General features: G+C 50.6%; 6 protein-coding genes across 6 annotated transcripts; 5 read left to right on the plus strand and 1 right to left on the minus strand.

Moving 5' to 3' along the window:
- Positions 1 to 2564: 2564 nt before the first annotated feature.
- On the plus strand, positions 2565 to 4081 carry TGAM01_v202791 (1,3-beta-glucanosyltransferase gel1 precursor; the record flags this gene model as incomplete). Its single annotated transcript, XM_018802248.1, has 3 exons — positions 2565 to 2691; positions 2767 to 3427; positions 3493 to 4081. 3 exons carry the CDS (start codon positions 2565 to 2567, stop codon positions 4079 to 4081), a joined length of 1377 nt encoding a protein of 458 aa, XP_018664604.1.
- Positions 4082 to 4619: 538 nt separating this feature from the next.
- On the plus strand, positions 4620 to 7180 carry TGAM01_v202792 (hypothetical protein; the record flags this gene model as incomplete). The annotated part of the gene is made up of 5 exons (XM_024549066.1): positions 4620 to 4707; positions 4760 to 4903; positions 4957 to 5451; positions 5503 to 6011; positions 6857 to 7180. The coding sequence occupies 5 exons, from the start codon at positions 4620 to 4622 to the stop codon at positions 7178 to 7180; spliced, it is 1560 nt and encodes a 519-aa protein (XP_024406181.1).
- Positions 7181 to 8345: 1165 nt separating this feature from the next.
- Positions 8346 to 9284, plus strand: TGAM01_v202793 (hypothetical protein; the record flags this gene model as incomplete). Its single annotated transcript, XM_018802249.1, has 2 exons — positions 8346 to 8715; positions 8791 to 9284. 2 exons carry the CDS (start codon positions 8346 to 8348, stop codon positions 9282 to 9284), a joined length of 864 nt encoding a protein of 287 aa, XP_018664605.1.
- A 193-nt stretch (positions 9285 to 9477) lies between these two features.
- On the minus strand, positions 9478 to 9971 carry TGAM01_v202794 (RNA polymerase II transcription factor B subunit 5; the record flags this gene model as incomplete). Its single annotated transcript, XM_018802250.2, has 3 exons — positions 9478 to 9525; positions 9602 to 9750; positions 9827 to 9971. 3 exons carry the CDS (start codon positions 9969 to 9971, stop codon positions 9478 to 9480), a joined length of 342 nt encoding a protein of 113 aa, XP_018664606.2.
- Positions 9972 to 10859: 888 nt separating this feature from the next.
- On the plus strand, positions 10860 to 11297 carry TGAM01_v202795 (hypothetical protein; the record flags this gene model as incomplete). Its single annotated transcript, XM_018802251.1, has 1 exon — positions 10860 to 11297. One exon carries the CDS (start codon positions 10860 to 10862, stop codon positions 11295 to 11297), a length of 438 nt encoding a protein of 145 aa, XP_018664607.1.
- Positions 11298 to 15092: 3795 nt separating this feature from the next.
- TGAM01_v202796 (hypothetical protein) lies at positions 15093 to 20314 on the plus strand (the record flags this gene model as incomplete). The annotated part of the gene is made up of 3 exons (XM_018802253.1): positions 15093 to 18485; positions 18557 to 20174; positions 20253 to 20314. The coding sequence occupies 3 exons, from the start codon at positions 15093 to 15095 to the stop codon at positions 20312 to 20314; spliced, it is 5073 nt and encodes a 1690-aa protein (XP_018664609.1).
- Positions 20315 to 20815: the final 501 nt, after the last annotated feature.

Here is a 20815-nt window from a genome sequence, read left to right on the forward strand (position 1 = left end):
GATACCATGGATATTTGTGGTTGTTTGAAAGCTACTGTACAAGGTGCCTACAATCTGCCAAGGTGCGAAAAGAAAGAGGGAATTCTTGAACAATAACACATATTTCTCAACTTTACATACGGCAATAATAATATTATCTACTGCTGCTACTGCTACTATTACTGCTACTAAGCCATAGCTAAGGTCTAATGCTAAACAATAAACTGGATAGGTAGGGGAGTAGGGAGATAAGAAGAGAGCAGCTGATCGGTTATCCCCGTGTTATTTTTGGGTTATATCCATGATGTGTATGAAACCTGATTTTGATAACGGAAGCTTCACCGGCATTATTCCAAGAATGCGATAGGAGGTTTACGGAGATGCAAGGTTCCCAAGGAATACATGTACAGTACGTACATACGAGTAGTATGCCCTAGCTGACAAGCAACAGCAAGATCGCTGCGCCGATTCAAATTTCCGCATCTCAGAGTGTCTCAAAAAAAGAAGAGCACAAAATCGCCGATCCAAAAAAAATCGGTTCGGTTAGAAACCTAGCGGCATTAACATTGGCCAAACAAGCTTCTTTAGAGTCTCCAGACCCAAAAAGAGCTTGTTTTGAGTGGTGAGTGGCAGCGGCAACGCTGTGCCGGGCGGCTTGTTCATGCAGCAGCTGGAAGCGCACAAATGTGGTGATGGCCCCTGACGATCAGAAACTTGGAAGCTTTATTGTGGGCTTCTGGAACCAGTGCGGGTTGCAGCTCCTGGGGGTGGCGGCGCACGTTGGGATGGAACCCATGGGATCTAATCCTCTCGAAAGAGGCTTGGTTTTATTCTAAAATTTAAGGTGAGGACCAGAGGGGGATGCCGAGCCGGGAGAGAGGTTGGAAATGTTCCGGCAGGATGATGCGATCGATGGTCTAAGGCAGGGCTTCCCCTCGCCTCGGATATTCAGCTCTTGGTGATTCAGTGAAAGAATCGTCAACAATGTGATTTTCTACGGTCGAGTTGCTGCATTTTATTGGCAAACAGCTCTGTAAGCTAAATTGTCTAGCTGCCCTCCAAAGGCCTCCAGCTCTCTGTGATTCGCTTCTCGCTCGCTGAGCATGAATACCGTGTGCTCTATCCTCGCATGTACGGTGAAAATCTCCAGCTAGATCCAAGCCGTACGGCTTCACGATGCAGACACTGGAAGGTGGATTCCGAGAGGGGCGCTGGCAGGGGTAATGCGGGAACATTTAACCTTGGAAGTCTATTCTAAGCCTTCCAAGCCTCCACTCACGACGACGACCAAGTTTCAAGTTTTGGAGCGTCCGCCTATCAGTCGTCACGAAGACGCATTGAATCAGACGTGCAAATTTGTTTGTATCTGGGATGGGATGCTGTTTAATAGAGCATGATGATTCACTGTATCGAATACATTGCAGGTGTCTGTTTATTATTCCATGATTTGGAGCATCTATCCGAACTGTGAATAGCAATATGCAGAAGCAAAAGAAGCTACTTAAAGACCAAACACCTCAACAACTTGTGGAGCAATGACGATCCATATATGTCACTCACCGTATACCTATCAGAATATGCAGACAATACACAGATTTTCTTTTTCTCGTGTTAGCCGAGCCTCGTCTGGTTTGTAGCACCCACTGGCGATACGAGCGTTGGCATCGCAAATAGACTTTGGCATCGCGCGCTGGAGAATCCCATAGTCGATACGCCACGCTTCCTTGGAGCAAAAGAGGCCTTTAATTGAGTTTTTACCCCTTCTTTACTCTAGACACTGTTTTTTTATTGGTCTATCCCGTCCGCAGGTACAGACACAGCTTCTTTGCTTCTTCTCCCAAGCTGGTCCACAGAAAACACGAAGCCTCCGCGCAGTGTCTCACACTGTCTGCCTATCACAACCTCGCCATTTCACCGCCGTCTGTCTCTCCCTACCGTGACTGAACTTGCTTAGTGATTGGTAGCTCAGCATAGCCAGCTGGTGGTTTCCAAGTGGCGCCGGTCAGTGGATCATGCAATCCGTTTCCATGTGGGTTTTGTGTGCGACGCTCCCGGGCCAGTTGCTGGCGGCTTCAGTGTGCGCAGCAGTAGTACCTGGTAGCATCAATCGATGAATGTGCTACTGCTACCACCTACACTTGGGCTAGAGCAATGTGATGCAGCAATGGAGATCAGTATTCCCCAGGGCCCGCTAAAGGGCGCGAGCAGTCCTTCTCGGTGCGCGCCCAGGCGTGGATGTTGTGGTTTCTGGCATTAAATATCGAGGCCCTCCATTCCAGCTGCCCTTCTCCTGCCCTTTTCTTCTCTCCCTCCTCCCTCTTCTTCCCAGAACATCCTCTCTTTCCTACAGAGACCTTTCACTCGTTTCTAAAACCTCTCGTTATTGGAGCCTCTCGCTTCTTCTCCTTCTTTCCCTCCTTCTCTGAATCTGCGTTGTTAAAAACTACCGTATAATTCTCCATTTGGCCTCTCGCTTTCAATCCACTCCTTAGCAACTCATCCATCTATCGATACATTTTGCCTGCGGCTTTCCACAAAGACTTATCACATCTGTGCCGTTTCATACATCAGCAATTGGCACCATCATGAAGGGATTCGCTTTTCTCTCCGCCGTTGCCGGCCTCAGTGCCGTCATGGCTTCTCCCACTCCCTCTACGAACAGCCCTCCTTCCAAGAGAGCCTCGCTACCCGTCGTTTCGGCCTCTGGAAATGGTAAGCGAAGATGCATCACAGCTCTCCTACTTCGATCAAATAGAACGCATGTATTAATATATTTTTGATGTGTAGCTTTCTGGGCTGATGGCAAGCGCTTCTATCTTCGCGGTATTGACTACCAACCTGGTGGTTCTTCGGGCACCTCGGACCCCTTGGCCGATTCCAAGACGTGTGAGCGAGACATCAAGAACTTCAAGGACCTTGGCGTCAATGTTATCCGTGTCTATGCTGTCGACAACTCCAAGAACCACGATGACTGCATGAACGCTCTCGCCGACGCTGGCATCTACCTGGTTCTTGATGTCAACAACCCCGGCTACTCCATCAACCGCTCCAAGCCCGGACCTTCCTACAACACCAAGTATCTCCAGAGCATTTTTGCTACCGTGGAGATGTTTGCCAAGTATGACAACACACTGGCTTTCTTCTCCGGCAACGAGGTCATCAACGACGAGCCTGGAACCGATGCCTGCGCCCCCTACATCAAGGCCGTCACTCGTGACATGAAGAACTACATGAACTCTCAAGGACTGCGCAAGGTTCCTGTTGGATACTCTGCTGCTGACGTGTCTTCCAACCGCCTGCAGACAGCAAAGTACATGAACTGCGGTAGCGACGATGAGCGATCCGATTTCTTTGCCTTTAACGACTACTCTTGGTGCAACAGCGACTTCAAGACCTCTGGCTGGGACCAAAAGGTTAAGACCTTTTCTGACTACGGCATTCCTATCTTGTATGTATACTACTCTTGACTCACCGTCCATGTTTCAGAATAGCTTGCTAATGACTGTTCGTCAGTTTGTCCGAGTGGGGTTGCATCAAGAACCGCCCTCGCAAGTTCGAAGAGCTGTCTGCCCTCATGAGCGCACAGATGAGCGCCGTTTACTCTGGTGGTATAATGTACGAATACTCCAAGGAAGACAACGACTACGGAATTGTTACTATCGATGGCGACTCTGTTTCCAAATCGGATGAGTACGCCCTGTTCAAGAAGGCCCTGGCTGCAAACGCTACTCCTACTGGCTCCGGTGGCGCTGCTAGCTCTAGCAAAGCTGCCCAGTGCCCGCCCAAGGCCTCTGGATGGAACGTTGACCCCAGCCTGGTCCCTGAGATGCCCTCTCAGGCCAACAAGTTCATGAAGAGCGGCGCCGGCTCAGGCCCTGGCCTTGGCGGCGATGGCTCTCAGAATGCTGCCGATAGCGGTACTGCCACAGCTAGTGCTACCGCAGGCACGGCATCTCCAACAACTGGAGGTGGAGCCAAGTCCCAATCTGAAGAATCCGACAGTGCTGCTGCCTCACTCTTGCTCGGCCCTATGGACAAGGCGCCATTCATCGTGTCTGGTTTGGCTATGGTCTTTACTCTGTTCGGCACTCTTCTTCTGTAAGGGTCTGAGGGACTATCGATTTGGGAGATTTGAAGTTTCATTATGTTTGGCGATTGGGAATGATGGGGCTCTAATTACACCGTTATAGATTAGGACGTTCTCCAGGTGTATGGTATGAATGGAATCCGGGCTGAGCCGTAATGTAAAGGCCACCCGGGTCTGAGTCTGGGCCTGGAAAGGCTGAACAGGAGTGGGAGGATGATAATCTTACAGTTTAGGCTTTGGAGCCATTGTTTATACATGCATCGCCTTTTTTTTCCTTCTTAGAATTCATTTTGGTCTTTTTGTATTGCAGCTGAAGTGATATGTGTTTCAAGCCCGAATGGACAGGGGGGTATCCTAAATGTTTGTTTCTATGAGCTGATTGGGCAATATTTGATCTCAACCTAGGTACAGGTACGTACTCCAACACAGCCTCGTGAGCGCTGGGCATGCATCAGGCTTTAGAATTGACTCATGATATCTATAACATGAACCTAGCATCTCATTTCATCCTAACCATCGACTACACGATTTACGTCGTAAATACCGTAAAGACATGGCAGATTCGCGCACCTTTTCACAGAATGCCTTGGGAGATAACGCGAAAGTCTTCTTGGGTGATAACCACGTCACGGTTAATGCCAGTATGTTTGAATGGATGCTGTGTAAGACTACAGTAAGCTAATAATACTACAGCTGGCCCAGACGCTGATAAGTTATTCCTACGGCAAATTAGCCAGACCGATCCGATTTATGACAAAAAGGATATTTTGATGCGCAAGGGTCCTTTACTAAGGATTCGTGTCGCTGGATACTCGACCACGAAGACTTCAGGGAATGGTACTGTACTCAAACGACGGGAGTCCTTTGGATAAAAGGAGACCCTGGAAAAGGCAAGACGATGCTGGTATGCGGTATAATTGAAGAGTTCGAAGAGTTCGAAGAATTCGAAAAGCTCGAAGTGATCAAAAGGTTCTTGGAGTCCAAGTTCGAAAAGCTCGAAAAGTCCTCGAAGCTCGAAGAGTTCGAAAAGTTTTCAAAGTATGAAAAACTCGAAAGGCTCGAAGAATTTAAAAAGTTCAAACAATTCAAAGAGAGCAAAGAATTTGCAGTGCTCGATGCAGTCTTCTCAAGCACCAACGTTGCCTACTATTTTTGCCAAGCCGCGGACCATCGAGCCAATTCTGCGACCGCCGTCATTCGAGGGCTGATATTTTCAGCGCTCAAATCACGTCCGGTACTCTTGAAACGCATTCGAGAGAGGTATGGAGACGGACCTAAGGGGCAGCTGGACGGAGACAAAGCACTGGTCGTCCTATGCGACAACTTTGAAACCATTGTTCGGGATCGAAACCTTACCAACTGTATCTATGTCATTGACGCTCTTGGTGAGTGTATCGAAGATTGCAATCATCTGCTGAGTCTTATTATAAAGACAGGCCACTATGTTAAATGGTTGGTTTCAAGTCGAAGCGAAAAATTCATTAAAAGAAAACTTGCCAAAATCTCACAAACGCTTGATTTGGAGGTGGAAGAAAACACTCGACAGGTCTCTGCATCTGTCGACATATATATTAACCATCAAGTCCAAGAGATCACTGCTATCGCAGACGACGAAGTCCTTCAATCTAGGACATCTAACATTCTCAAGAACAAGGCCAGTGGAACCTTCTTATGGGCAGCCCTTGTGGTAGAGCAGCTACGCGATACGGATCACTGGCAAGTAGAAGACGTGTTGAAAGAGATGCTAGAGGGGCTTGGAAGATTCTATGACCTGATCTTGAACCAAATGGACAAGTTGAAGGCCAAGGCTCGCGAGGCCTGCCAAGCTCTACTCTCAATTGTGGCCGCAGCCATGAGACCTCTTCATCTTACAGAGTTACTTGTCTTCATCAACGCTAATTGGAAGGACAGCGTGCGCTTCAAAACTTCATATCAGCTACGAGATGTACGAGACATGACGAAAGATTGTGGATCAATCTTGTCGATCAGAGATGATATCGTCTATTTCGTGCATCAGTCCGCCAAAGAGTATATCATGGAAGCTGCAGCGCATCGTCTATACCCTATTCCGCATCAGCACTACAAAATGTTTGAGGCATCAATCGATGCAATGTCTGGTTTTCTCACGTACAATATGTATAATCTGAGAGATCCGAAAACACATGTAGATGATGTCTTTCCATCAGACACCAACTCGGACCCCCTGGCTTCCCTAAGGTATTGCTGTGTGTTTTGGGTTGAGCATCTGGTTAAAGGCTTTGAACACTTTGATAACAGTCAAAATCTCTACTCCTTCCTCGTGGGGAAGTTTCTTTGCTGGATAGAATCCCTAGCTCTTATGCGCAGCTATATTCTGCATGCCTTGCCTGCTGTTCAGAAACTAAAAAAGATGATGGATAGCTGTTGCGACGATGGATCTACGAAGTCACAAGCCGGACATTTGAGGCAATTCCTTGACGACGCTTGCCGATTTGTCAACCATTCTACCACTTGGGTGCCTCATTGGCCTTTGCAGCTATATTTCTTAGCCATCGAGTTTGAGCCAAGCGACAGTATAATCAGATCGACCTTTAATCAAACTGTACGCGATAGGTTCGGCCCTATGCCTGCGGTTTTCAATATTTCCCAGAGTCAACAGTCATCTTTACCGCCTCGGACCATGATTTTCCCAAGACAGCTGGGTGATTCCATCCAACGACACTATCTAAATATCTCTCCTGGTTGGCATTTAAGGCGTTTGGGAAACAAACGCCCTATCATCACGTCCTGGGTTACCAAGAAGGACGCCAGAGACGTGATCTTGACGTCGGAGAGGACGACTTGTCCCGGTACCCCATAGAGATTACGGATTATAAGGATAACACTGGCGCTGACACGGAACTCGGCACTGATTTCTTTGCATATTCGAATCATTTCATGTCTGTACCCCGCGAAAACGTTATGGAAGACCGCAGAACCGGTTCCGCTTTCCACTACATGACTCTGGATCTCAGTCAAGGCCCATATCAGGGCCTTGATTTACGTGCGGGCAGCGCTTCTATCCAACATATGAAGGACCGCGGCGGTTCCACTACTTTCAACTACGTGTGTCTGGATCTCAGTCAAGACCCATAGCAGGGCCTTGATTTACATTCAGGCAGCACTTTTTTCTAGCAAGAGGGACCGAGAGAAAGAGAGGGATACTTGGGCTTAGAAAAATACTGAGGTCCCTTTACTTAAAAAGCAAAATATCAACAGAATGCAGGACGGAGCAACATATGTGATACGTAAGTTTAGGTAGATAATACTAGACGAAAGTATTGGAAGATCACATAATTACGGGTTTCTGGTGGAGATTTCAATGTTTCTCCTATTCATGTAAATGGAGTTGCCTTTGAGAATTAAGATTTCACCTTTATATCTTCTCAAATATGCCATAGACTTTCTCTGTCATTACTAGCAACTAGCCCCGAGGGTAACTCTGGGATAGAGTAACCGGGGCATTGGACATTATAATTGGATAGACCATGATAATCTTGTATGCATGCAATAGCTCTAGAATAATATTATCAAGACGGGGGAATTGTACTTTGAAATGAGATACCTTGTGGAGTATAACGAAAGTTAATCAGCTTTGATGGTAATACAGATAGAGAAGCGTAACTGTAAGTACACCGCTGTAGCCAATGTCGAAAAATATAGAAATGGAATTACTATCTTATGTATTAGTGTTAGGTGAAATTTGCACTTGTTCTTTGGGTTTAGCAATAGCGTTTACTGGCTCTGAGATGTTGGGCAAGGTTTCGACTGCACAAATGGGAGCGCAACGATTTATTTACTAAGGGTTACAACTTCATCTTCATTGCATTAAATGATAAGGTATATGACTCGGAAATTGGAGAAAATACCAGTATTCTAAGTAAAACACTTATCTGTTGCGATACGTGCTACCTGCTCTCTGTTTTGGTAATGTCATCACAAGCTCTTTTGGAGTCTTAACGGCGATGGCCCCACATCCCTTGAAGTGCCTCGGCTTTGCTGGAAATGGCAATTGCTAAGCTAATCACATCGCCTCGGCATGCTACAGTATGCTCTGCTGTCGACAACTCCAATTCGCTTTTCTTTCTCAGTCTCTCGTATCGGGGATTGGCTCTCTACATTTTCATTCTAATCTGTTTATTGTTTGCTACACGAAAGCACATCTTCTTCCTCGGCTCTCAATCAGCCTCTACGATTACTTCATTCGCTCACCTCTACACCGGGAAGCTTACCTAGCAAATCACCCAGAATAGCTCTGAAGATGTCATCAGCGGCGGAATCCCCCCTCGCGGCCTACAGCGCCTACAAGTTCTTCACAATCACCGGCCCCAAGCCATTCGTAGCACATGTGCAGATCCAGCGACCAGAGAAGCTCAATGCCTTCTCTGAGCCTATGTGGCTCGAGTTTGGACGTATCTTCCGACAGCTGAGCGAGGATGCCGATGTGCGGGCCGTGGTGCTGAGCGGAGCGGGTGACAGGGCGTTCACTGCTGGACTGGACGTGCAGTCGGCATCTCAGGATTCAGTGCTGAACTCGGATGGAAATGATCCCGCCAGGAAAGCGAAGAAGATCAGGGCGCACATTGAGGAGTTTCAGAGCTCTATTGGGGCGTTGGAGAAGTGCGAGAAACGTGAGTTTTTGAATTTCTTCTCTTCATCAATTCTAAGGTAAATAAGGGCATTCTCTGACATGTCTACTCCAACAGCGGTGATTTGCGCCATGCACGGAATTTCCATCGGCCTCGCCATCGATATTTCCTGCTGTGCCGACGTCCGCGTCTGCGCGTCCAACACCCGCTTCGCCGTCAAGGAGGTCGACATTGGCCTCGCCGCTGACATTGGCACGCTTGCGCGTCTCCCAAAGGTCGTGGGCTCCAACTCGTGGGTCAAGGACGTGTGCCTGACGGCCCGTGACTTTTCCGCACAGGAGGCTCTGGCGGTGGGTTTTGTGAGCCAGGTGCACGAAGGCAAGGAGAAGGCGGTACAAGCGGCCATTGACATGGCGACGTTTATTGCATCGAAGAGCCCGGTGGCGGTTCAGGGTACCAAGGAGCTGCTGAACCACGCGAGAGATCACAGCACGGCGGATGCTCTGCGGTATACGCAGTTGTGGAATTCGGCGGCGCTGCAGGGAGCGGATTTCCCGGCGGCGATGATGAGTGTATTGAAGAGGCAGAAGCCGACTTTTGCCAAATTGTAAATCATCCGTCGATCGTGGGAATGTCTTGATATTAATGGTAGCGGTTGTATGTACATTGGCTAGAATAAACTGCCTGATAATGTATGGACTCTCTTTCAGTGGGATAAATCAAATTTGTTTTCGCTAGACATGGGTTTGGAGTTCGAATAAAGCAGTTTTTGTAGCGTGTCTAAATTGCTTGATATGGGGCGGCTTATTCGGAACCGGACTCGTCAACAGGAGGAAGATTCTCCTTCAGGCGCTGTAGAAAATCGTCGTGTGAGCAAAGAATTGACAGGAATAAAGCGAGTAAAAAGGGCATCGAGGTTGTATCATACATCTTCGAGTTTCTGTTTGAGCAAGTGAACCATGTTTTCCTTGACCACGACACGCTCCTCGTCCAAATCTTCGATGATGAAGTCGTGGTTGACGCTATCGATGTTGACGATGATGGACTTGATGGAGGGATCGCATTCGATCAGGACGCCTAAGCACGAGGCGTGACAAGTCAGTTATAAGCCATGAGAGTTATGAGCAGACGCAAAAATGAGCGAAATGCATACCTCTGATTGCGCGGGGCATGCTGGGCAGTCGGCGGTTGATCCGGAGGAGTCTAAAAATCGTGAATCGAGCGAGGCAAGGCTGCGCTAAGAAATGGATGATGATGGCGAGCGCTGGAGAGTTCTGGTGCCTTAGGTCTCTGCACATCGATTTACGGCGGGTCTGGCGGCTCCAGCCCGTGGCTTTAGCGCCCGAGAGACGGTCGGGTGGGCCTGGAAGGGCGCCGGTGAAGCTTCTCCGGCAGCTATACGTGTATCCTTATTTTACAGTTTAAGAGGGCAGTATCGAGATCTCTATGGATATCGACATTTAGCATGCCAATGACTTCAACTGGGCGTGTTGGTTATCAGCTCGTTAATCGCCGACCGCCTCCGTATTCCGCAGCGATTATTCAAATCACAGGCACCACGCCTCAGTAGGGCTGTGCCGTGCTCCGCTCCCAAAGGATCCCAAAGTGCCCACTCCCGACAGCGAGCCTCATATAAACGGCTAAATTACAGCCAGACTGAGCAGCAGGTGCCTTGCTTTAAGCCTGGCTGACTGCCTTGGGCTCGCTTGGCGCAGCATTACGGCTGACTTGGGCCGTTGATACGACTCCCCCGATGTGACAAATTTGTCAACAGCTGCGACTGATGATGTGACTGGCTGGCGAGTGGACTAGCAGCCGCGAGCGTAATGCCGCGAGCGTAATAATGGATATATTCGGGGCTTTGAAGAGTGACGTCGAGGTAGGTTGACGTTCAACAGCCGTATAAAAACATTCCTTCGCCTCTTTATGATTGAGTGATTTTAAGCCTCGCCTCTTATACTTTGTTACATGTCTCTTGAGCTTTGCTGCATGTATTAATACCAAGACAATTCTCATTAATTTTCTGCCCATTTGTCTCCTCCTCTTATTTCAGCAAGTGAACCAAATCTGAGGCTGAATATACGAAATTCTGCGTGTACTCATTCGGATAGCCGCCCGCTGGCTTCCTTTCGCCGCAATAGGCGCAAACATACTTCAATACGCATATATCGTTGACGGCCATCATCATGCCTCAGCATTCGGATCAGCACACATCGACGCGACCGTTGACATATATAATCATCCCTATCCTCGCGCTCTTTGCCGTGTTCTCGATAGTGATATTGTTCTTCTGCATTCGCCGTCGCAGGGCTCGGGAAACTGCCATCGATTTGGACCGAGGCCGAGGCCGGTGGGTGAGACGAGATGGAGTCTTGGTCTGGGTGAGGCGAGTCGGAACATTGCGACGTAATCCGGCGGGAGGCACTGATTCTCACGAAGGGCTCAACGAACAGGGAGAAGCACCGCCTCCATATTTGGTTAGGAAGCTGTCGGCAGATGGAGATGCTGTCGCGGATGGAAGACCGGTGGAGCTGAGAGATCTGGAGGAGGGGAGAAGGCCGCCCGAGTATATCTCTGAGCCACCGCCGGCTGTCACGACTGATTCGAGGAGGACAGAAGCATAGCGAAGACGCCGGTTATACATTTTGCAGATGAAGTTGGAGTTCGATGCTGTTCGGATTTTGCAGAGTTTTCGAAGCGCAGTGTAATGGCGATTTGAGTTTTTGGTTCTACGTTTCATGGTAATCTTACGGCGTTTGAAGCCTCAGGTTTAGACGGGTGATTGAACATTTAGATGTACGACTTTTCAGATTCATTACTTCAGTGGAGGTCAATATGATTTGGATTTGGAAATGCTGCATAAGAGCTGGGCAGGGTTAATACCGGCTTCCTAGACAGCACTGGGGTTGACTGATGGAATAGAGATTTATAATAGATATATTCATTCTGACATACGCAAGTCAGGCAACAACCACCCATAACATCTGACTGGCCTCACTCCAATCTTAATACCTACAAGTACAATATTACTGTCTGTGTTCTACTACCCAACGGCTACGCCCTGATATCCGATCAGGGAATCAATACAAACGAAGTGAGACGACATATAGGCCATGTACTCTTCTGTGGCATTCGCATCACCTCTCAGCTCACGCTGGGCTAGGCTTCACGGCTCTTCGTGTCGGAACGAGTTACTTGCACAGGTAACCGGCTAGCTGCCGAGGGCGGCCGTTTTGAGAGACACAAACGAGCACTGCCGGCATCACGAGTGCTAACCCCGCGCGCACTTGGCGACGCACACTTCTATCATACATGAGTTACTCAAAATCCGTATTGCTACTATCTGTTTATTTGGCCAAAAATTACTGGCGTATGATGGGGGAAACGCAAAGAACATAAACTTACATGCGAGGAACCTACAACAATAGGGTTGTGCTTGTTTGAGTTCCAGTTCGATTCCAATTCTACATGTACACAGGGATGTCCGTCGATGTTGAGAAAAATTGAGACATGTTCTTGTCAACGTGAGGCTGGATAAGTGACTTATATCAATAAATTGACCAATTTGAATGTAAGACACCATTAGTTGATCTGTTAAAATTGATGTATTATTGGCAAATATAGTTTAATTTGATGGAAGATGAAAAAGTGACACATCAAGATCAAAGTTAAATGAATCGACCAGTATACTCGCACTCTTCTGATCGAAGCGTTAGACAGCATCTGGGTCACGGCAGGCTTTCGGATATCCTGTCAAATAAGATCTGCTTCGCACCAGAGCCTTATTCTGGTAAAACGAGCCACGGCAGTTCCGGAGCTATGGAAAAGAGGCTCCGGCTGGTAGTGTATTTAATCGAAAAAAAAGCGCCCCATAGCATTAATTAGGACAGCTCAATCGCTAGCAGCTCACTTGGCCGATCGATCACGATCCGTCGGGCGGTGCCCATTTTGGGATCCGCTGAAGCCGCAGACGGGGAGATGGCAAACACCTACTTCGTGTATATTCGAACATGAAGCTTTGCACACTGCAACTTGGGCTGCGCCTCAGCCCTACCTATCCATGCGTGCCACGAACCGCTGGGGGGTTGCGGGAGAACGCGGAATGAGAAGTGACCAAGATTTGGCAGCGTCCATGCGCAATCGGCAGCGAAAGACGACCGACGACGTACGAGGATGGAGGTTTTGAAGCACATCGTACCAGTGCGAGCCCAGACGGGTGGCACAGGTGCTCCGTAATTACTCGTACTTCCAGCCTGAGCAAGCTAAGCGCTGCAAGCATTTTGGGAGCTGCTTGTTCCCCCATGCACATCACACAGATTCCCACTTTCAGCCCTCGGCAGTCCTGCTGGAGTCGCTCTCCTGGTTCGTGTCCCATGTCCCTCCCATGTGCCTGGACCTGGACCTGGCCGCAGAAAAGAACGTCCAAGCTGGGTTAACAGGCGGTTCTGGTTACCCTGCCAGCGTGACGGCCGATTCAGGTCGCTCCGGCGCCATTGGCGGGTCGCCTTTGGGTTTTCTGGAGAACCGCCATGGTTCGGCTTCTCCATGCTGCCAGGGGTTTGTGGACGCGGTTGCGGCTTGAAGCCATGGGGCGGGAAGAAGGTGTCAATTAGCAGCAGCACGGTATCACAGAGTAACGAGTACGGCAGACGCAGAGAGGGCACTACATCATGGTGACTTCAACGATTTTCGAAGATGGCAATGCAGATGAGGGAATAAGTACCTCTGTTAGTGTAAGCATGCGTGAGCTGAGGTTGGAAGATAGAGGAAGCGACACGTTGGGCGTCAATGGATAACACACAGCTCTGCTCTGGCTATCAGCTCTGAATCGAGCTCTGCTCTCCTTTTCAACCCCCTCAAGCTGACGATCGGCCATTGGCTGGAAACGCACGCGAATAATACGTGGTAGCGCAAGCTCGTGCAATGGCGCTGCGCTGTATCACCAGCCTCGTCCTTTTTTTTTTCTTTTCCCCTACTGCGCCACCACCCGCCTATCAGAGGCGCAAGGGGGATCGTTGATTGATTGATTGATAGAGATTAGGTAGTAGAGAGGGAGACACACAGAGAGAGAGAGACAAGGGAAAAGAAAAAAAAAAGATGGCTGGTGTTTCTCCATAGAAGATGGAAATATCTTGTTTCGCGGTTGGCTAGTTCTGCGCTACTTTGCCTGCGCTCTGGAAAAGAAGCATCGTCTGTCCGTTGGATGCATCACGCATGCATGTACCCTCCATGTAACCACTTTGCTCCTCAGCAGGTACCGCATACCTCGTGCCACCACCCAAGCTGGCGAGCAGAGGAGAACTGAAGTCAGCCACCGGCCACTGCACTCATCCTCCAGTAACGGCATAGACAGACGCTATTACAGCGTGGCTAGCACACCCGTTCAGAGGGTCCAGCAGGCGGCACCACCCACCCTGGCCCGCCCGAGCGCCATTGGACAGGCGCATCAGCAGCGCCAACTCATCAAGCAGAGGCCCCAGCCCGCTTCTGGACAATAACAAGGCCTCAATCCATCCCATCAGCCTGCGAGTCTCAGGTCGGGCCCTCTCCTCTTCCTCCTGCTTGCATATCGCATCGCCCACCTGCGCCCACTTGCGTCGCCTCGCGTTTGCTGCGTTTCCCTGGAGAAGAGAAAACAGAAGCTCAGGAAACGCGAGAGAAGAAGCGACCCTCGGTCTACGGGCATCTTATCGCATCGCATCGCATCGCATCGCATCTGCTCAGCTCGCAGCCGCATTTTGCAGCTCACCGACAGGCTCCTCTCCGGTTTGCTGCTCCTCCGCCTCACTCAGCTGGCTGTACATACATATTACCTCATATTCCCACATATTACTCCTACATATTACTGCTTCATACACCAGCTCATCGTCGCCCGCACGCCATACATACTTGTGCGCTTTTCCAGGTACAGCTGGCTGGGCCTGCAGCAACTCCCCTGACACTGCAGCTCCTCTGGCCGTCTCGCTTTACCGCTCCGGCGCCTGAGCTTTGCCACTCTTCAGCTGCCAGCTAAAAGCCTGGCCCTGGCCCTTCCCGATTCCGCCCTCTCCTCTTTGGTTCCTGTGAGTTTCTGACATCCCAACCCACCTGCTCGGGCCCATCTCGAGTGGCCCGTCTGGAAATTCACATTCCTTTCACATTCTTCACTTTCTTCAACCTCTGTGCCCCGTCCATTTGCTGACGTCGGTCAAGGCGCTCGTCCCATTCTTCGCCAAGCGTTTGGGCCTCGTTCCGGATGTCTGGATATTACTATTATTTATTTTAATATCTCTTCCTCAACCTCGCCCTTGGTTTTCTTTGACGCGCCCCTTTCCATATTCTAGGACCTTCGCCTTTGAGGAGCTGCCCCGCCGCGCTCACGCCCATTGTTAGCGGTACAACGTTAGGAGGCAAGGATACCGATCGCCTTTGTGCCTAACATGAGCACCGTCAGTAGAAAAAGCCTCCCGCTACCTGCCCCGACCGAGACCGACGAGACAGAAACGCCCACGGAGCTTACCGCCGACATCTCCAGGCTCGGTGACGAGAAATCGGGCTACTCGATGGCCGACGACAGCACCGCTCCCATCTCTAGTCGAGCTCGCGGGCACAGAAGCCATCGGTCTCAGACATCGCTATTGATCGAGTACTTTGAAGGCAGCAGAACAGGGAGCTCGACCAGCCGTAAGCCCAGCGTGCGAGTGCGGCTCACCCCCTCTACCTCCAAAAGGGGGAAGAATAATCACAGTGTCCAAGTGACAGAGACGAAGACTTCCCGCAAAGGTTCGCTGACTCGACGGATTCCCTTGGACGATGGCGTCTCAGCCCGCGAGCACGAACTGCTCGGGGCCGACGATGGCCATAGTGTGACGTCGTATGCTTCGGCCACCGAGGAATCCACTGTCTCACGAAACCCCATCGACATAGAGATTACCCAGGGCCAACAACAGCAGCAGCAGCAGCAACGACGGCGCCGCCCTGCCAGCCCACTGATCCCAAGTAATGAGAGAGAATCCTCCTATCCGCCAGGAAATGGCTCTGAAATCTCAGCCATCCCCACAGACAGCTTCCTGGATGGCTCTCCTGGACGCGAACTGGGCTCGGGAGAGCATCTTGAAGAGACTGTAGAAGACCCCAAAGCTACCAAAACCAAGTCAAAAGACCGCTCCTCATCAAAGGCACCATCGGATAAATCCAAGGACAAGGGAGAACGCAAGCGGCGGTCAAAGAGTCGGGCTGGAAGCATCAGCGAACCTCCACCTGAGGAGGTCTACACGTCCTCACGACGTCGCTCCAGCCGAAGCCGCAACCCAGAACCACCAGCGCCCCAATTCTCTGCCGTTGACTCAAGTGTCCTATCGTCAAACTTGGCCCCCAGCCATCGCTCCATGGATACTCGCTCTATGCGCTCTGGCGCATCAAAATCTTCCATCAACAACCCCAAGTTGCTGGAGACGGTTGAAGATGCCATCCGGAGACTGATCTTACCGGAATTGAGCGCTCTCAAGCGGGAACAAAGCAAACGCGAAGGCCGACGGGCGTCTTTTTCTTCATCTGCGTCAAGAGAAGATATTGCGTTGGACCGCAGGCGGTCTGCAAGTCAAAAGCCCGAGTCAGCCAGGGATAAGGAGGGCATGAAAGAGAATACCAGACACAAGGAGCGACGGAACCGTGAAGCTCGCCATGACTACGATGATCTATCGGTGCACAGTCCTAGTCGAGATTCGCTTGATACCGATTTCCGCGCTCATGATAATGGCAACACTCCAAAGAGAAGCAGCTTGGCCAAGGCCGCGCTCGCTGGCGCGACTGGTGCAGCAGCCGCCAAGGCTTTGTCCGGCACAGCAGACGATTTGTCCGAAACTGGAGGTGAAAAGAGGAGACGCAGAAGGAGAACCGAGTCCCGAGCCAGGAGCCAAAGCCTTGGCCGTGAAAAATACGCGGAAGAATATGATGATGAGGAAGAAATGCCGCCAGCGCCACCAATGCCCCTCATGAGCGAAATCAACCCCTCAGAGATGACGCGGACCTCAATCTTGTCGGCAGAATCTGATGGGCTGCACTCAGCCACAGAAGAAATCGCTCCATTGGCGAGTCAGCAGAGAGACATACCCTCGCCTTCGTCAACGCCCACTCCTTCTAGAGCGTCTGCAGATGTATCCCAGGTGCTAGGCAGGACTCATGCCAATGTGTCACAAGGCGACCTGACTGCTCTACCACGTGGCAAGAAGGAATACACTCAAGGCCTGGAATATGAGACAGACGAGTTCGGTAATAAGATCCCTATCGGCAATTTCAACTACGATGGAGACCCTCGCGAAATTGACCAAGGCGAAGATCCAGAGGATGGCTACGACGATGGCTATTACAATACGCAAGACGTTCCCCCGCCTCTGAGATATGTCCCGTACCAGGCGGGCCTGCGTGGCTTGAGCCCAATTCCAAGCGTGTCTGGCTTCACAGAAGCTGATGGAGAAACGCCGAACAGGAACTCACGGGGCGACGCCTATGGATCCATCAAGTCTCATCGCTCGCTGCAGTCTCTTGACTCTGCCCCTGGCAACGTCGATGCGAGTCAAAGAGGCACCGTCTACTCTGAAAATTCTCAGATGGGACAGACGGCTGCAGGAAAGGCTGTTCGCCCGATTGCTGCTACCCCAAACATCTTTCATCCAGCCATTGCGGCTGAGTCTGCCGTCGCATCCCTGATTGATGGGTCCATGCTTGACCAGTCTGTCCTAACAGGCGTCTATAGCGGCGCGGGAGATTCCAATCTCTCATACGATGATCGACTCAAGCTTCAAAGCAGCCGGGGTGCCAGCCCAGATAAGCGTTCTGGCATTGATCACCAAGAATACGAAGACGATCGTCAACCAACCCCTGGACAATCTCATGGATACATGGAGTATGAGCTTGATGAGAATGGACGAAAAGTCCCTCGCACAAAGTACCGCCAGTCTCCCACATCATCTGAAGCCGCCATCACCGCAGGCGCCGTCGGCGCTGCCGCTGCCGCTCTAAAGGCCGCTCAAGAGAGAAAGCAGGCCACCGTTGAGGATGTTTCCGACGAGAACTATGAGCCGGCCGGAGTGTTCCGCAACAAGTCATTCAAAGAGCGTGCTATGGAAGGCTGGAAGCCACGAAACACTCCCACTCATAGCTTGGACAGACTTGATTATGAGGCTGCGCCGCAATTGGACGCCAGCAGTCTTCCCGATCAAGACAACCCCATGCCTGAGATTGGCTACATTGACTCAGAGTTGCAAACCAACCCGTCGATTCTGAACGAAGACATTGCTCCTGGCATGTGGTCTGGCAAGGCGACACCTACAGAGTATGGCCAAGTCATTCCCAAGTCCAAGTCTTATGAGGAAATGAGAGATGACCACCTTGACGATGCTGCCCGTCTCAGTCGAGAGCCAAGCGGAGAAGTTGACGAGTGGCGGAGAACGTCTGCTGAGCGAAAGCGTGACACTCTGCTCACCAACCCGTATGAAGACGCTAGCCCCATTGTCAACCCCGAGCTCAACGACAACCTTCTTGGCTCTCGTGGTCTGGGGTTCAGCACTGGCAGCCCTGGATTCAAATATGATGAAGGATACATGTCCAACGGACCCAACCGAACTCCCGATGCTGAACCCAAGGGCAAGGCTCTCAGTCTCGCAGGTCCATCCAAGTTCAACATGGGGAACGAAGATCCATTCTACGCATCTCAGGGCAACCGCGCTCTTAGCGGCATGTCCCAAGGCATGGCCTCTCCATTTTACGATGCTTCGACGGGTGGAGGTATCGATCGAATTGAGAACAAGGATATTGTTGCCTTGATGCAGCATGTAAGTACAATCAACAAAGAAAACTCTAAACCCTATGCAGCAGAATTGCTAACATACTTGTTCCCTCCTAGCTCATGGTCCGTGATGCCCAGCGAAGCGCTCGTGACACGGAAATTGTTGCTCTCCTTATGAACGCTGCCATTGAGATGCGCAATTCCTTCCGTGACTTGAAGGAGCTTGTTGAAGACACCAGTGATGACGTGATCTTTGCCAATGCTGAAAACACTGAAAAGCTCCAAAAAGCCATCAACGGACCAAGACCTTACCCTGGCTCTCGCTCTGTGCAAAGCACGTCCATTGCCACTGTGGATGAGATCGCAGTGAAGAAGAAGAACTTGTGGAAACGCGCTCTCCAGGGCCTCAGTGCCAAGGGCACCAATGATCTCACTCGCATTGAAGACATGCTGATGCAGCTTCTTGGAGAAGTTGACGTTCTCAAGACCCAGACAGCCCCGCCCATGTCTGCTAGAGTCTCTACCAGCGGTGCAGGACAGTCATTCGACAACCTGCAGCCGGAGGGGCAGTACGAGCACGACAAGGGCTATGAACCCGAAGGCAATTCGACCACTAGCCATGGTAGCCAGTCTCAATCGCAGGGGCAGCGTAAGTTCTCTGATCATCGCATCGACACCGTGCCCGAGCACGAAGATGAGTATGAGTATGATCATCCGACTCCGACCGCAGAGCGAACTCAAATCATCCCTCCGGTGAGCGTGAGCCCCATGAGTCGCGAGATACACCGTAGCGGCTCTGTCCCTCCGGACGGCGCACAGCACGTCTCTGACCAGGGCTACAACCAACCTCACAGCGCTGACAACACTCCCCCTCGGAGTGACAAGGGACGAAAGGGCAAGTCGAGCAGCACCAGCTGGTTGCCTAAGATTTCCCGCTGGTCTGGAACGACAGCATCTACCGTAAGCAAGGCGCTGCGTGGCGGTGGCGGCAAGAAAGATGCCAAGAATGACGAAATGCTGCAATCTCGATCAGGATCAAGCATGGCTTCGCGTGATGATCTATATCCTCTCGACACCTATGGTGATGATAGACTTCCGGGCGGATTCCCCGAAGCACGCCTGGCACCGCCACACGAGATTCATCACGAATCGTCAGCACCTATTGTGCCAAATTTCACCACGCCAGAGGATCCAAAGTACAAGGCGCACCGTAACTCGCTCAATCTCATGCACCCTCAGCCGAGAACAGGCCAGACAGAGCGATTCCGAACCGCCCTGGAGCATTCTGCTCAAGATTTCGATGCTCCGGCGACACCCAGGTCTGCTGATTGGGGCGGCTCAATGAACAGCCTTAACCGCCTCAATGGCAACGCTAATGAGCGATATGGAAACGAGGGCGGTGATTACTGGCCTGCTGCCCTGCAACAGCAAGGATCTGCCCCAGCCCGGCCGCCCAAGGAGCCCCTGAACGGCTCAATTCAGCAGTCACCACCGCGGTCTACAAGAATTTCAGCGCTGCAGAAGGGCAGCCCCTCGGGTCCTCAGGGCTACGAAAGCGGCTACGGCAGTGGCACCGGCACTCACCCTAGCCAGTACAACAGCACCAGCCCCAAGCCGGAGAATAAGAACTTGAACGCTGCCCTTGGCATCCCGTCACGCAGGCCCAGTGGCCCTCGAGCAATGACACCCAAGAGCCCAGATGATGTGGCAAGAGAAGAGAGACGACGAAAGAGAGGTATGTTGTGATGATGAACATAACTACTGCTGTGGACTCGGAAATGAAAGAGTTTGCTAACAATCCATGACTTTATAGACACGTTTGGCAGCATTAATAGCCACATTAGCCAAGTCAGCGAAGAAACGGACACATTCTAGGCGAAATCGTGCCGTTGTTTTGGGCCTCGACCTCTTCCGCAATTTGATAACGCAGCTCAAAGAAAAGAGCGATGATTGTGATTTTCTCTTTATTGTCATTATTACATACACCATGGCTGTATACATGGGATACATGCTACACAATACCCGTAAAATGGTTTTTCGTTACTTGAAACAAAGCTAAAAGCGCATGAAAAAGACTCCAACAAAAGGGGAGACCAAGGGGGGAGGATGGTGGATGGAGGTGGAGAGAAGAAAATCGCATTTGCCTGGCTATTATGCAAGGCAACTTGCGAGCAATATTACATAATGCCACAGGAACCGCTTCGAGAGAAGCTGGCGGGAAGGATTTATGGGAACGAATGGATTTTGAAGATGGACTTTTGCTTTGCGAAATTATACCTACGATGAGCTGTTTTAGCCAGCATCGTTTTGGTTTTGGTTTTTTTCTTTTCGCTTCTTGATATTTTTTGTACCTCTCTTTCTTCGTTCTTGACGACG

This window comes from Trichoderma gamsii, assembly GCF_001481775.2.
Source record: "Trichoderma gamsii strain T6085 chromosome Unknown Scaffold_7.2, whole genome shotgun sequence".
Lineage (NCBI taxonomy): Eukaryota > Fungi > Ascomycota > Sordariomycetes > Hypocreales > Hypocreaceae > Trichoderma > Trichoderma gamsii.